Genomic DNA, 17150 nt, shown 5'->3' on the forward strand with positions numbered 1-17150 from the left:
TCAAGAGTACTAAATATAGAGCTTTAGGGATCTCTATTCTCATCTAACAGAGTTTGTGTTGTGTAGCTTTTGTCCATAAAAAAGGTGAGAGCCTTTCTTTTCTTTTCTTTGTATAAACTGATAATATTTGTCCTATTTATTATTGAGGTTAATGTTTATTAATTAACATGAGAAGTAAACTGTTAAGAAGTGTCTTTTTAACATATCTAGATATAAGAAAAGATACCAATATCTTTTTTTGTCCTCAGTTTCAATTACTTCCAATTCAACTTAGATATCCAATGGGAAATTAGTTCTTAAGAAATAAGCTTAAAATTGGTATTCTTACTCTTTTTGTATTCACAAAACCCCAAAGCAACAAAAAAAAAAAGCCAGGACAAATTGGTAGAGAATCATTTCCGAGTGGAGGTACCACAAAGATAGTGCTTCTGCAATAGCAATAATACATGATTTACTGCATGGAAAAGTAAAAAGTGATTTCAGAAGAAACGAAAATGAGAGATCTTATAATCATAGTCATCATCCATCACAACACTCTGTTTTTCTCGTCTTGTGTTCTCTTTCCTTGTCTTTTCAGGAATCTCAGCAGATGCTTGGAAAGTTGATTCCAGAAAAGCAATTACTCAATGACCAACTAAAGCAGGTTCAACAGAACAGTTTGCATAGTAAGTATAATTTTTGTAAGACTAAATGTGTTTGTAAAAGCCATGACGTTGCATTACACAGCATACTCTGTAAATTTTCTGTGTTGCAACATGCAATTTGAAAAATGTGTTCTGTGCCATAAAATTCTCCGTGTAAGAAAATATTTCTTTCACAATATGTTTAAAAACAGGAGATTCTCTTCTTACTATCAAAAGAGCCTTAGAAGCCAAGGAACTAGCTCGTCAACAGCTTCGAGACCAGCTAGATGAAGTAGAAAAAGAAACCAGATCTAAACTTCAGGAAATCGATATTTTCAATAATCAGCTGAAGGTAATCCTAAACTTTTTATCTCTATCTTCTAAATGTTCAATGAATAAATTTATAACTTGATCACGGAGAAGTATATTGAACTGAAATGATTGATTTAAAATGTCAGTGTTGACAACATTGGAAATCTATCTTTTTTGTTTTTGAAGAAAATACTTCTTAACACACAAAGTAAGAGTTTGAATAAACTTAATCTGCATAATATGCCTAAGAATAAATTTGAAGACTGATTCCAGAGCTGCAATTACAGGTATTAAATCACCATTTTCTGCCCTTTTGCATTGAAGAACTGCATGACTACAGTAGGTCGTCAAATCTGCTGGAATCAGTGCTTCAAATTCAAATCTCTGTTGAAGTTACATGTTTTCCTACTAACACACAGAGTTACTTATCTGCTGTTCGTAAGAGCATACCTGTTCCTGAATGTAGTTGTCTGTTGTTTGTGGTTTCATACTTTATTGATTAGTCTTTTGTTGAAACTGTGTGATTTTGTTTATTTCTGCACAAGAAAATTACAGAAGTTGCAGAAGTCAGTAGAGTTATTCAGAAAGAAGTTATAAATCCGTCTGTAGTTAAAACTATTTCATAGTGTTCTTTTTTTTTCCCTAGCAAAATATTCCAGTGTTTAAGTACTTTATATGTCATTTTATCTGGTGGCTTCTCCTGAAAGCTGACTAGAAAAATTCTCAATTTCCTGCAAGACAAAATCAAGTTGTGCTACTGGTATTTAGAAGGAAAAGCACAATGACCAATACATTAATATTTCTGCAGTTCTTTTGATATTTGATCAATTATGACTACATCATGTGCTTTAAGAAGGAAGATGTGTTCAAATTTAATCAGCGAATAGCTTTTTTTAATCTTAAAATTACTCATTATTGTAGGAAAAATAAAAAGCTGTAGACAATAACACTACCTGTTTCAAGGCAGGGAGGTAGGAAGTGAAGAATCTCTGCAAACACATAACATACGTAAAATACATAAAAACAAACGAAATATTCCATTTACTTTAAAAGAAAACAGAACAGTTTACCTTACTAGCGTTTCCTCTATATATATACTCTTTGGACACATTTTATCATGTTGTGCTTTCTGGGTGATTTTTTTTTTTATAGATACATTTTGAACCAATTTGAAGATAAATGTGACCAAAGGGTACTCATTCTAAAATTAGTATCAGGACTTGGCTTGATTATAGGTGGCCTAAAGAGTGTATAAATGGGTGGAAGGGGAGTGTATGTGAATAATCTTAGTTCCAGGGCACTAAAAAACCCCAAGCATGTAAATTTAATTTTGTAAATACGAAAGGGCTCAATAACTAACAAGCTAAGAATTAAAAAATGAAAATTGACATTAAACGAAGACATTGATTTATCAGAATGTCTGCCGTCTATCTTAGCACATTGTGTAATCGTAAGCTATTTCACAGCTTAATGGGAGAACTGATTTCTGTGTTCAAATATTAGTATTTAACATTGATTTTAAATGCTGAAAATTAATTATGTGGACAGCTTTTGGGAAAACCTCAGCAGCCTTTCTTTGACTGAGGATACTGTGCTCTTCATTTCGTTATGTGTAGACATACTGCTTAATAGGATGACCACTTTGCGATGCTGAATGTTACTATTTTTGTCTTGCTGCAGCTTTCTATGCTTGCTTGGAGATGAGTTTAAGAAGCGAAAATGAGGCAGTGGGGCAGTTTTACTAATGAAACTGCAAAGTGGGAACTTACTTCAGAGAGAGTTGTGTCTTCTCCCATTTGTAATTTCATTGAATGCGTAAGATGCATTTTTGGGGGCCTGGATATCTTTATTACTAGATTTAAATATCGGCAAATACGTGCTTGCCATTTCCTGGGCTCAGCATGGGATGGTAATCATAGAATGGCTTGGGTTGGAAGGGACCCCAAGGATCATCATGTTCCAACTGCCCTGCCATAGGCAGGGCCACCAATCTCCAGTTCTGGGACTAGACCAGGTTGCCCAGGGCCCCATCCAACCTGGTCTTGAACACCTCCAGGGACAGAGCATCCACAGCCTCTCTGGGCAGCCTGTTCCAGCACCTCACCACTCTGTGAAGAACTTCTCCCTGACATCCAATCTAAACCTTCCCTCCTTGACTCCCGTTGACAGAGAAACTGCTTAGAAGATCCTATGTATGCGGCACTATTTTAAGGGCCATTTACTCTTGTTGAGGGAGCTCTCAGAACATATTTTATGTGGGACTGTGCACAAAGCTAGTGAAAGGAGTTCCTGAAACTCTTAGTTTGTGTGAAGTGGAAGTTCTGCTCTTAAATCAAGCCAGAACACAGCTTTGTCTTAGGTAAAAATAGTGCAAATTAGTCTAGAAAGCTGGATAATTCTCTGATATTTTTAACCTAAACAATCAAAAACCTGCGAAAACTTTAAGAAGCTGCCATTGACTTTTTTTTTCAGTTTGGTAATAATTTCCACAGCTAAGTGTAGAATGTCTTGCTTATTTACTTAGTGATATTCTGAGTGAACATAACAGGTTCATTTGGTGCTAAAATATTTTACAATTTGTATTATTATCAGTGAGCTGTATAGTGCTCATGTTAAAATGTAAAACCCTTTCAAATAATGTATCAAAATTCAACCATAGGCGCTCTAAATATGGTAAAGGCTTATTTGTCTTCTAGATGGAAGGGAAATATGTAAAAATAGAATGCAAGTAAATATTTACTGAAAATGTATTTTTATTAAATAAATACATTTAAAACACTATTTTTAACTGAGGATCTTCCTAAATTATCTTGTACATTTGAAAGTAATAGTTTTTTTTTCTATGATCATCTACTCTTCTATTGTGCTCCAATATACTGAGAGATGCACATTTGATGAGTAGCTGTTGGAACAGCATCACTCTAATTTACACTGGCTCATAAATCTGTTTTCTGGCAGGCATTGGTGCTTAAATATGTACTACAACTAAATTCTGGGCTAGAAGCAGAATGATATGGTACATTTTGTGAGTTCTCTGAAAAGAGAGGCATTTCTGGAATACTTTTTAAGTATATACTATCTTGAAGTGTTTTGCACTTAGCTACTAGGAGAGAGAGTACTTAGTCAAAATGCTAGTTAATAGAATACAGAGCCAGTATTGGAAATATGTAAACTACTGCTCTCTGTGTACAAACTATATGCTAAACTAACTTACTAGTTCTGATGAAATGCGTAAGAGACAGTAAATCTGACAGCAACATGAAATCATAAACATTTACCATCATTACTGAGATGTATTCCTCATGTTTTGTTTACGAATAACTCTTGCATTATCTCCTGTGTGAATATATCCTTAAACTTTGCAACACATTTCAAATTCATTCTCTTGAAACAGGCTACACTTCATCTACTGAGAGCTGATACATAAATATCCTGAGACAGTACAACATAAAGTGAACAACTTAACTAGAGTCTAGCATGCCTTTTCATTGATGAGCCTTTTAATTGATGAGGTTTACTTGACACTCTAATGTTTTTTGGTTACAGATCAACTTTTTAACACTATTGTATGCAGTGGATTGCACTGCATTTGCCTCCATGTTGCAGTTTTATGTGAATACTCAAAAATGATGTTAAATTACCTTATATTTGCTTCATGTCTTAATAGCATAAATGACAGACTGTGGAGATAAATGACTTCTGATGATAAATGACCATTTCTCTTTCCAGTTAGACTTTGATCATCCCTCCAAAACAATTGATGTAAATTTCTTCTCATTAATCCTTTGGAGCTCAAGTACTTCAGTTAGTTCTGTTTCAAGTTAACATCTCAACTGTTTGAAATTTCCATAGGATTCATTTCTGCTCAAAACTTTTCTGGAGTATAAATTATTATTAATGCTTTAAAGGAGGTCGATCCATGTATCTTTATTGAACATTTGTAGCTACGCCAACATGGTTTGAGCTAACTGATAGTACTTAGAAATACCTGACTGCTAGAGTGCCACCGTGGCTTTAGCCTAAAGCCCCCAAGTTGACAAAGTTAGTTAGAGTTTGTTTGTCGAAGAAATAAGTAGTTTAGCTTGAAACCGATACCTTTTAAAATTAGATTTCTGAAATTTTATTGGAGAAGTCTTTGGGATTGTATTTGGCTATAAAATGAGTAGCAGACTTTGTAACAAGGTTGAAAACTAGGCCCCATCTTTGTATCCTTAACTAAATTCTAGGAGTCTAACCTTTTGATATTCTTTAAAAATCTTAGCCTAGAAATGTAATAATTAAAACTGATATAGATACTAGTAAAATTAACTAAATTTACTTCTAAATCTCACAATGGCCAGTCACTACACAGTCAAATAAAGCAATTAAAATAGTTGTTAATATGTTTTTTCTCTCCAAAGACCAAATAGTTATTTCATGCAACACTGAAGAATCATGTATCTAGAGCTTATCTGAGTTACTGCACAGGAGAAAACGATTAATGCTTCTGAAATATGTTAGTCTTACTGAGAAGCTATTCTCAGTGCCTGCAAAAAGTGGTGAACAACTAGATTTAAGTTCTTAAGAATGTTTTGCATTTTGTGTCATGTTCCAGTTGTTGTCAGTCCCTGTCTAGTCAGTGTGCACTGGACAAGTCTTGCATATGAATGCCTGTTTACATTTGAGCATTTCTTTCTTCCAGTCAATGGCAATGGAAGATGCAATGCTGCAGTGCCTGGCAGTTCTCCTGGGCTGCGTCAACTACTTAGACTCCTTTCTAAAGGTCTCCATGCCATACTCAGGCAGTACCCAACTATCTCAATCTGAGTGATGAACCTCCTCCAGTTATGTGCTTCACTCTTCCATAAACAGATGAGTGTGCAGTGTTTAAATAAGTTAGTATTTAATAAAAGGTGCTAACAATAAAGCATAACCAAAGAGAAGAGATTGTAATTTTATTTATCTAATCCTTAGTGCCTAAATGAGGAGTGTGCCTTGATTTGCAACCTGAGCAAGGTACTAGTTAGTTATTTTTGCCTTTTGCATATCTGACACTTTAAGATGTGAAGTTAATCACCTATTTTGGTCATGATGTTCAGAATTTTTTTTTTAAAAAAAGCTTTTATATCAAGTATTCTTACACAACACTGTAATTTGGGATTCCAGGTATGAGAGAAATGACATTACTTTCTCAAATCCCCCATAGCTATGAAATGGGGAGAAAGGAGGAACTCTGTCAAGGTTCTTTTGGAGCTCAGGAATAGGGTAGAGGAGCATTTCTGTGGGAAAGCCTCTGTGAGCACAGAACTGTAGGGTTCAACAAATGCTCCAATTGGTCTCAAAATAAGCTTTGATGGAAATCTTGTATTGTAATCCTTGAAGAGTGTTCTAAGCTCTCTTATCTTTCTGTCAAAAGGCAAAATTTGGGCTTAAACAATTTCATTTTTAAAGTTAAGGTTTTCATAGCAATATGACTTGTCTATATATAGTTAATAATACTCTGCTGTATGAAATTCATATTTTAATTCATATTCAATATTATGTGAGTACCTAAATGTGGTTATTGTAACATCTCAAAATTATTTTTATACTTGTTAGTCTGTTTGTGAATTAAATGGAAAGGTAACAATTTCTCTCTGCTTTTACAATAAGACATTTGTTGTCCTGCACTGGAAACAAAGATAGCATCGTTATGTCTTCAGAGTTACAATACACAATTTGTTCAGATTCTAAGTCGCTTGTGTTTGTAAAAGATGGGTGTAGGACTGTTCTGAATATTCAGTAAACGTTTCATTCTGTTGACTGTTGAAGTGTTACTATAATTCTGTTCAGTTGGTGTCCTTTAGCACTGCGAGAGATGCTGGTTATTACTTCCCCCAGCCACCCACTGGTACTTGGCAAAGCAACAGAGCATCTACCAGTGGCATGAGATACCAATAATTTTTTTTACTTCTTCCTCGCTGGTGCAAAGAAGGTTATTTACTGCATTTTTTACTTCCAAAATATTCTATTCAGTGCCAGGTGTAAAAGTTAGGTTGGATTTTCTTACCTGTTACAGACAGGTATGTCTAACAGAAAAATCTCTTCACAAAATACTGAACTGGCATATTGACTTAGCTGAGAGGGAATAATGTGATAAAATTTCTGTGGAAATCTTGATAAACTGTACCTTGAGATCCTCGCTTAGCTGAGCGTATATATAAAATGACAAAATAAGCAAAGAAAATAATTTAATTATTTGAACCAAAGTTAATACTGCTGCCTTTTGTACTTCATATGAGAAATGACTTGCTTCAGGCAGGCGTGGAGACATGGCTCATGGCTAGAACTTCCTGAGTTTTCTATATGGCAATAAAAGTGACATATATTGTATGTTCAGTAGTGTGATAAACTTATAAGTCTAAACTGTAATTAGAATATAGTTTGGGCAAGCCTTGCAGCTGGACATCTAGTAAAAGTAAATAGTGTTTGGTGCACGGATGTATTGTAAATTCTGACTTACTTTTATGTACTTGAGAATCTAGGATGCTTTTCTGAATGGAGCAGAGTACCAGTTGTTTCTGAATTAGAGTTAGATTCCTTCTGATTCTGTGAGTGTAGGTGAACTGAATCATTCTTTTTAATGTACAGATTTCCTGTTAAGTAAACTAAGCTCACGTATTTGCATCTAGGTTGTCACATTTAAAGTATTTGTGATTTTTTTGTTTTGTTTCAACTATGATAGTCCTCATATTCTTCTTGCTTGGTGATTATTCCTATTTAATTGCTCAGCAGAGATTGAGAAAAAGATGCAAAGAGAAGAGAAAACTAGGAAGTGCTATCACCTAAATAGCTTTTGCAAATAACAACAGGCTATATTCAGTGTTGCCATATTAGAACTGTGTGACTACCTCCATTCTTTCTGTTCAATAGCAACAGTAGTTTTTTTTCTTTGTCTCATTGGTTAGGACTCAGAAACTTGAGCATCTTGGCATACAGAGCTCAGGGACAGCAGAGGGAATGAATGTGAAGGAAAACAATGAGTAGAATAACAAAGGATTTCTAAACTAAAGGCTGTGCTACAATTTAATAAACATTTAAACTTATGAGACAGAAACCTGTGCAGTCTCTTTACCCAGAAAAGAGAAGCAGCTAGTTGGAAATCATGAGTACTACTCAAGATACTTGATACTTCAGAGCAATAGCATTTTTAACTTCATGAGCTTTGTAAATACTTCATTTTGTACATGTGAAGACTTTTGTAATCTACCAAAGTTTTTAATACTGTTGAAAGCGGTTTTTCACATGGCAAACTGAAATCAGATGAGTGATGAATCCTGTTCCCTGCCCAGTTTATGCCTTCCTATATCATCTCCAGCCTGCAGCTCCTACAAGGGGCAGGCGGGGCAAGCAGATTGTGGCAGCAGCACACCAGTCCCAGATGGAAGGAAAGGCCTGCCAGTAATCTCCTGAGAAAACCTTGTCTCGGGAGGTCCTGGCACAGGCTGCCCAGAGAAGCTGTGGTGCCCCATCCCTGTAGGCTCTCAAGGCCAGGTTGCATGGGGCCCTGGGCAGCCTGAGCTGGTGGGGGGCAGCCCTGCCCACAGCAGGGGTTGGGGCTGGGTGGGCTTTGAGGCCCCTTCCAAGCCAAGCCTTTCTGTGATTCTGTGAAGCTGCCATTTTTTAATATGTGACCTTTCAGATTAATGCTTGTAAAACACTGTACTGCTAGTACTTTTATGGCTGTATATTTGTCCTTTGCACTTGTACGTACGTACTTTCTAAGTACAAATATGGGTTTAGATGAGCGTATAATGAAGACAGTGTCTGTGATTCCTCCAGATAAGTTAATTGGAAACAAAGTTCAAATCCTTTGTACCTTAGTGTAAGTGTGACAGCATGAAGGAAGCTGATTTAATAATACAGTTTTTGGAAATGATCTCTTACTATAGTTAGCACTACAGAAAAGTCTGGTGCAGGCCACATCTAGCTCCAGGAGCAGTTGTCCAATTGTGCGTTTGCTGCAACATGCTGATGGCTTTATTTTCTCCTTGTTTTTTATGGACCAAACACTATGAACCCATTATGTTGACTATTGCTAATGCTTTTCTGTTTTAGTATTCCTTAGTCCAAAATAAGGCTATGCATGAATGTTTATAACCATAGGTATTCAGGGTTTAAAAATTTTCCAAAAGGCACTATCCTGCCTGAATAATTCTGGTGATTTCACAAGAGTAGTTTATTTTGTATTCTGCAATATCTATTCTAGATCCTAACTTTTGGCTAAGCTTGCATATAACTGTGGAAAATAATGATGATCCTAAAATATGGTATTGCCCAAATTATCTCTGTATTTCAGTGAGTTTCATGGCCCTAGCAGAGTTCTAATTAAAACTTGTGTAGGAACTGATTATCTCTTTAATTATGCTGGACTCAGTTTTCATTGAATTTAAAATTGAGGATCATTAAGAAAATGAGACTGAAAGCTAGGACATGAAATTCAACTTGACTTCTTTAACACTTAATTCCATGTATCAGAAGTGTTTTAATACCTTGCAAAGGTCATATGCTACTCCTCTTAATCGTGTTGTTTGTTTGACTTAAACTTAAAATTTGATGTTGCACAGTGCAATCTTTAAGCACTAATGTGCGGATTAATTTCTCTGACAAAGTTTTAGACAATGTAAATTCAGTTTGTAAATGAATACTAACTTTCAACTTTTATAAGAAGTTATTAATAATTGCATGAAATTAGCTCACTTTTCTCATTTTGGCCCTTTATTTGAATCACTTCAACTCTTCATCTGTGAATTTCTGAAAAAATTTCACAGTGGTTTCAAGATTAACTATTTTAATGCCTGAGTAAGTGAAGATAAAGCCTGCTTACTGTCAGTCATATATTTCAATAAAAGCAGGGATTATTAAGATATGGATTTAGAAACAATTTCCTGTTACAGACTTTTTTTGCCTATTTAGTGTGTACTATTCTTTCATAAAAACATTTTTTTTAATGTGAACTATTTTCAAATAAAAGTTGTCTTTTTCTGCTTTGTAATGCTGAGGAGTGTAGACTTAAAATACAAAAATAAGGTAGACTCTAGGTTGTACAAAGAGATTCAGAATGAAACTGGTATTTGTGTTAATAATAGGTGTTCATGAAGAAAACCAATCTTAAGGAAAAGATTATGTTTGTGCTATTTATATTCTAAATGTTTCAAACAATGACTTTGCAGTTAATTAGAGGAAAACTGACTTGTATGTGAATGGTTAATCTCTGTGCTGTGATTACATCCAAGAGATGTTTCTTAAGGAATTCAATATCCTGGACATAAAACAATCCTGAAGATTCTTTAGTAAAACACCATAAAATTAAAAATTTAAAAATAAAACCAATTAACTGAAAAAATTACTATTCTGAGCAGCACAGCTAGATTTTTGTATGTAATTTAAAAAATTCAACAAATCAACAAAGAAAAACTTAATTGACTGTCTAGATGAAACATTGTCAAACTTTTGTCCACTTCTTAAAGTCACATTTTAGTAAAGTCTTCCTTGTTTCTTAATTCTTCAACATCCCAGCTAGTATGGATAAAAATTAGGAAAATATTAAATGGTTTATAGTCATTTGAAATGTACCTTAAATATTTTCCAATGCATTTGGCAATACTGGAAGTTTGAAGAGATATCCAACATTTGCAATTTTTGTTACCTCGCAATGAAAATATATGGGGCCATTAATTATGATTAGTATAGCATATGTTTACACATTCTTTGCTTTTTTGTCTAGGAGCTGAGAGAAATACATAACAAACAGCAACTACAGAAACAAAAGAACTTGGAAGCAGAGAGGCTGAAACAGAAAGAACAAGAAAGGAAGACAGAACTGGAAAAGCAAAAAGAAGCTCAAAGGTAGCAAAGTGCTCTAGTTTATGCCCTTTCTGCAGAGGTATTGGAGTACAAAGCATTTTGCAAAAAAGTCAAATAAACTTTGTAATTTCCCAGAGCATAATCTGATCTCAAGTAATATATCACTAAATGGCAAAAATATCCAAGACCTAGATCGGGTTTCAGTTCAGTGCAGATGACTTATTTTGAAATCAGAGGAACCTTTTTATTTATCCTTGAATGAAAAGTGTGTTGTGGAGGTGATCTGCATCTGACTGTGACTTCTAACTGTCACATACATACAGATTTCAGCAGCATTACTTAAAGGTACTTCTACATGTAAGAACAGAGCTAATATTTTTTTGCTACACACTTGGAAATGTTTTTGAATGTATTTGTAGTATATTTCTGTAAAGTGAATAGCATATAAGCTAGCAACTACTTTTACTCTGACATCATTTATTTGTAGCTACTTGATTCAATTTTTAGTAGTTTAGAGTTTTGTTATGCTATTGGGGACCATAGAGATCTTTTTGAAGAACTCCTAAAGTTAATTAACTTTAGTTCTAAAGTCTAATTCCATGCAGACTTGTATGACTGTAGGAATAATATACAGTTCTGAGAAAAACCGAGTATGTTAGATGTTTTTTTCTCTTCTTACATTCAGCTCCAAAGCACAACAAATTTTTCATTTCTTACTGTATGCTGAGGTTGCTCTGTAAGTCTTTGAGTTCTGTGGAATTATCTTCTGGAGACATAGACTTTACATGTGAGTTAAAATAAAATTGATATTAAAGTTAGTTTTTACATGCAAAAACAAAGCAACTCAAAGTAATAGGATCATGCAGCTACTAGTAGTTTACACAGGAAAGTCTTCTCTCACTTGTCTGAGAGCCACAGTTCTTTCTTTATGAATTCATACATTCTTCTTTGCCCTTTAGGAGTCACTATAAGGAAATGTGGTGGAGTGCTTAGTAATTCATCAAAATAAAATTACCAGATCTGGCAGGATACAGAAAAGCCATAAGGAATAGGCTTTTTATTGTCCATTACACACAAGAACAGCCTCTGATATTTTGTTTGACTAACATAAAGAAGATTTTTTACTTATCCAACAGACGAATCCAGGATCGGGATAAACAACGGCTAGATCGAGTGCAACAAGAAGAAGAACCTCAGTGGCAAAAAAAAAATCAAGAAGATGACAAACAAAAAAGGGAAGAAATAATCAAGAAGAAGGAAAGTGAAGATAAGGGGAAACAGGAAATCCAAGAGAAACCGAGTAAGCTTTTCCAACCACATCAAGAATCTGTTAAGCCAGCTGTCCAGGCTCCATGGTCAAATGCAGGTAGAGGAAAAATTCAAAAAATACTGTTGCACATGCCTCACTGAAAAATTATTTTTGGTTTTGTCTTCTCCTGGTGGATGACAAGTTGGCCATGAGCCAACAGTGTGGCCTGGTGGCCCAGAAGGCCAATGGCATCCTGGGGTGCATTAAAAAGAGTGTGGCCAGCAGGCCAAGAGAGGTGATCCTCCCCCTCTACTCTGCCCTGGTCAGGCCTCACCTGGAGTATTGTGTCCAGTTCTGGGCTCCCCAGTACAAAAAAGATGGGTCTCCTGGAAAGAGTCCTGCAGAGGGCCACAAGATGATAAAGGGCCTGGAGCATCTCCCCTATGAGGAAAGGCTGAGTGGCCTGGGTCTGTTCAGCCTTGAGAAAAGAAGACTCAGAGGGGATCTGATGAATGTTTATAAATATCTAAGGTGTGGGAGGCAAAGGGACGAGGCCAGACTCTTTTCAGTTGTGCGTGGAGATAGGACAAGGGGAAACAGCCACAAACTGAAGCACAGGAAGTTCTACACAAATGTGCGTAAGAACTTCTTCACAGTGAGGGTGATGGAGCACTGGAACAGGCTGCCCAGAGAGGTTGTGGAGTCTCCTTCTCTGGAGACATTCAAGACCCTCCTGGATGCCTGTCTGTGCAACCTGTTCTAGGGAGCCTGCTTTGCAGGGGGGTTGGACTCGATGGTTGGACCTTCCAGCCCCTACAATTCTGTGATTGTGTGATTTTTGTGTAATACAGGAGAGTATTATGTTTCAAGATTGGATTGCTCATTTTGTTGAATTAAATCATGTATGACTTAAGCTCTAGACTCCAAAAACTTGTTCTCTTTTAGGCTTCAGTATTCTTCTGAAAAGTAAGGTGTTAAGCAGAGAGAATAAAATGTAGTTGATGAGACTCACAGTGCAAAGTGAAGGGAGAATCTTAGCTGTAAGTTTGTGTAAAATCCTGATGTAAGGTGCCAAAAATTACTTCAGCACTTCTCGTCACGAATCTTGTATTGATGTGAATTTTTTATACTGTCATTCAGTTACCTTTTCTCCTCCTCCCTGTGCATGTTGCTTACTGAACAAATGACCTGAATTCTATGATAGAATCTCCTTTCTTCTGCTATGCACTTGACCACTTTCATCTGAGAGCTATTTTCATAATTATAACCTGATTTTTTCCTATATTTGGAATCACGGTACCCTCTTGAGTAGCTTTGATAATTATGCATGAGAATTAATTGGGAATGTAATATTTGTTTAAATACTTGATCAAAGGGAAATTGCCTTCTTTTAGCTGTAATGTAGCGTTTATCAATTATATCCATTTGCTAGGTATTATTTGTGCATAGTAGTGCAGGGCTCTTCTATGGTAAAACAGTCAAAATAGGAACTGCATTATACAGGAGAAATGTAGCTTGTCTATTTCTTCTCTATTCTTCGTTTCACTAATAATGCATCTGTAATACAAGCATGTGATTTTTAAAGCACCATCTGTAAGTGACCTCTTTCCAGCTAATCCATGTGCATTCGAACATTTTGAAACATCTTTTTTGAAGCTGTATTTAGGCTGCAGTTGAGGCTGCTACATAAGCAGTCTCTAAAAGTGTCCTTTAAAAGTCCTCTAAAAGGAATAGCACTGTTGCATGCAAAAACATTACTGTTTGAATCAAACCAATAGGTTAGTGATCAGACTTGACTTACATAACTTATCATATGCTTCATGATTATGCGTGTTGCGCCATAAATACACAATTCTTTCTATAAAAATAGTTGCATGTATCATAAAAGTTAAAATATAGTAACCTTTTACATGATGTTAAGAAGAGAAAAGAAGAGTTATATTTCAAATCATTAATTTTCCTCTTTCCTCGTGTATAAGAAGATGATATTATACAATGTAAGGTATGTTATTTTTTTGTATCCACTTCTATCTTGTTTTTCAAGTGTATAAAAATAATGTGGGTTTTTTTTGCTTGTATCTGTGTTTTTTTTATTTGCTCAGGAAAAGCTCCACTAACGATTTCTGCTCAGGAGGATGTAAAAATAGTGTATTATAGAGCACTGTATCCTTTTGAATCAAGAAGCCATGATGAAATCACTATTCAACCTGGTGACATAGTCATGGTAAGAACAGACTTTTATTATTACTTGAAAAAATACTTAGGGTTTTGCACTTGTGTGAGAGAAATAACGTATGGCAGGATTATTATTATTATTATTATTATTATTATTATTTTTTACAGATTTGAGAAACATATTTTAGTGAATACCAAAATAAACAGGATGTGATATTACACGGTACCTTCTTACTTATGGATAGCTTCTTAAAGTTCACTGTATTGTAAAAATGAAAGATAATCTACGAGTAGATTGTACTAGTTTTAGTATGCTGAGCTGTGTGTGCCTGAGATGCAGAGGTTTTGAAAAGGTTCCTGTATACGGTGAAAGGTTTCTTGCCCTCCGACATACCTAGGAAATAAAGTTTTCAAATGAGAGGATGGTTGCAATGGGTTAAATACAAAACTGACTTTGATAAATAAAGGATGTTTCTAATACGAAATTTGCTTTTTTTATAGGAGTAGTACAGGAGCAGTGTTAAGAAAAATAATTTAAAAATTTTATTAAGAGAATGTGATGTCCAGGGTAGTACAAAGTGAAACAATTACACTAAGCTACAGGATGGGTACACTTCTGTCATGATCCCATCAACATTAATGTAGTCTTTGTATTGTAGTGATACTTCTCTAACAATACTAGAATTTTTCTACATCTCCTTTGGTCATAATTTTTGACTTAATGACCTAACAGTTGTAATTTTAAATGGTATAATTTACTCTGTTCTTTCATGAGACAGTTTTACATTTATTTTCAAGAGGATATAAAGTAGATAAAATACCACTTCTAAAAAAATGGAAACTTGAAAACGTGAAAACTTACTTGCAGGTGTGTTGACACAGAAGCATTTTCATTCATTTTTTAAGAGTAGATGACGTTCTGGAATATAATCTGCCTATAAGCCTATAACTGTCGTATTAAACTTCAAATTCTTGAAAGCTGTATTCTGCTTGTATGCATAATTATATTTTTAATTTACAGTTCTGGTGGTAAGGGCTACAGTTATGGAATGTGTATTATTAATAATAAATGGCTACTATGACCTTAGTGTGCATATGTCTGTTCATAATGAAAATTCCTGGTAAGGATATCAAATGATATCTTCACTGTGGGAAGGTATATTCATTATGGTGTTCCACCCCAAAAAACTATTTGAAGAGCTATTGTGTTTTGACATAATAATAACAGATTTTGGAAAAAAATGTACCTTGTAGTCTGTCCTAAATTGTAATGATATCCCTAAAGGAAATGCATCTGTTCTGGAGAGATGAGCCCTCGTCTCTCAGCCTTTTGTTGTTATTATTGATTCAGCTGTGCCACAGTGAAATATTTGTGACATTAGAATCTCCTTTTGGAAAACAGAAGTGAATCCAGGATTAGTAGCAGTACTGAATGACTTGTGAAGAGATCCAATCCCTTTCTGAATAATAATGCAATTTTTATTGCTCTTCATCAGGAAATAGTATAGGTCAGTGTGGTGTTAAATTAGAAAGGATGTAGGTACATGCGTATCTTTAGGCTTTTGGAAAACATTCTATTCTTGTTGGGAAATAGATTATTGCCTAGGCAAGTAAGTGAATGTTTGGTTTTTTTTTCTTGAGGAAGAGTGATCATGGCTAGGTAGAATCACAGGGAAATACCATTTTGCCAAATGTATGTAATTTTAAGGAGTACTTCACACGTTTTAAATTAAGACTTAGGGGTAATTTGAGTTTTCCTGTATGTTCTTTTGGACTTTACCTTACTCTAGAAAAGAGTATTCTCTACCTCTCGGTTTTCTTTACTTAACATCCATTTAACAATAATTAAACCTGTTGTTTGCTTCTTGTGGGATTTATGGCCTGCTCTGCAGTAATTAAGTCCTGCTCTTGCTTAAATGAGCTACTCTTAGAAAATTAATGTAAGACCCTTTTGTGAAATGTGTTATAATTCTGCCTTGCTTTAAATCATTGCTTTCCTGATGGAGGTTAAAAGGGAATGGGTAAGTGTGCTGTATGACTGTTAGGAAGTCTATGCAATTTATTCATGTTCATAAATTAAAATTCTGTTATCATGTAGTTTACTTGTTTTTTTAATTTATGTAGGAGTAACATAACAAACCAGCCCACACTGTCAAAAGTAATTTAAGTGCAATGAACTAGAACTTACTTTTGATAATGGGCATTTGGACTCCTAGACTCTGTCCTTCAGTGTTTGTCGTGTCATGTGGTTCCACAAGGTTCAAGTCAGTTATGTTTATTGGAAAACAGTAATTTACAAGCTTACATGTTAAAGTGTGTCTGATTTCTCATTTGTGACATAAATGCAACTCTGTAGTTACGCTGACCTGTGCAGTTAGGAGTTTACTGTGTTCAACAAAACAAACATTTAGAGTTTAGACGTAGTTACTCTAAACACAATGTAGAGTAACTATGTTCTAACATAGGCAAGTTTAGCATTTCCTGATTTTAACCCTCTAAACGGCCTTGTCTGTGCGAGCTTGTGAAGTCATGTGCTGTAACTGTGTATTATATACCGGAGATACCACCCAAACTATCACTGCTACGAATAAAGAATCCAGCTGAAGCATATGGAAACCAGGCAAAAACTCTGGATTTAAAGGAGACTGCAGAATTCATTATGTCAGAATGACTTGGGGCTTTAATAGGTGTACAGCTTGTAAATGGTTTTTTACAGCAGTGTAATACACTTTTACACTGTGCACGAATGTTGAGGTCTGTCTTGGTGAAAATGAGGATGAGAAGGAGAGTTCAGTCTGAAAGTATTTGCAAAAGTAAAGATAAGAAGACCTTTCTTCTGCTTTACTTTTCAATATGTGTGTTAGTTATTTGTAGGATTGGTATATCTTGTGAAATAACTTGGAGAATTTGTGGGGTTTGGTCTGTATTTTTTTTTTTAAATCTACTTTTTCATTAAAGGATGTTTG

The 17150-nt window shown here is 35.0% G+C and overlaps 1 protein-coding gene across 6 annotated transcripts in view; it reads left to right on the forward strand.

The window, feature by feature from the left end:
• Positions 1-17150, forward strand: part of ITSN1 (intersectin 1) — a 120990-nt gene that overhangs the window by 59333 nt on the left and 44507 nt on the right. For 3 of the 6 annotated variants that reach the window (XM_021404690.1, XM_021404730.1, XM_021404705.1), the window contains 5 exons: positions 578-665; positions 824-975; positions 10681-10802; positions 11897-12126; positions 14112-14233. In XM_021404690.1, the coding sequence (XP_021260365.1) occupies positions 578-665; positions 824-975; positions 10681-10802; positions 11897-12126; positions 14112-14233 (714 nt within the window). The remainder of the gene's footprint in view (positions 1-577; positions 666-823; positions 976-10680; positions 10803-11896; positions 12127-14111; positions 14234-17150) is intronic. The other 3 variants (XM_021404699.1, XM_021404719.1, XM_021404709.1) reach the window with 2 other exon arrangements.

This window comes from Numida meleagris, chromosome 1, assembly GCF_002078875.1.
Source record: "Numida meleagris isolate 19003 breed g44 Domestic line chromosome 1, NumMel1.0, whole genome shotgun sequence".
Lineage (NCBI taxonomy): Eukaryota > Metazoa > Chordata > Aves > Galliformes > Numididae > Numida > Numida meleagris.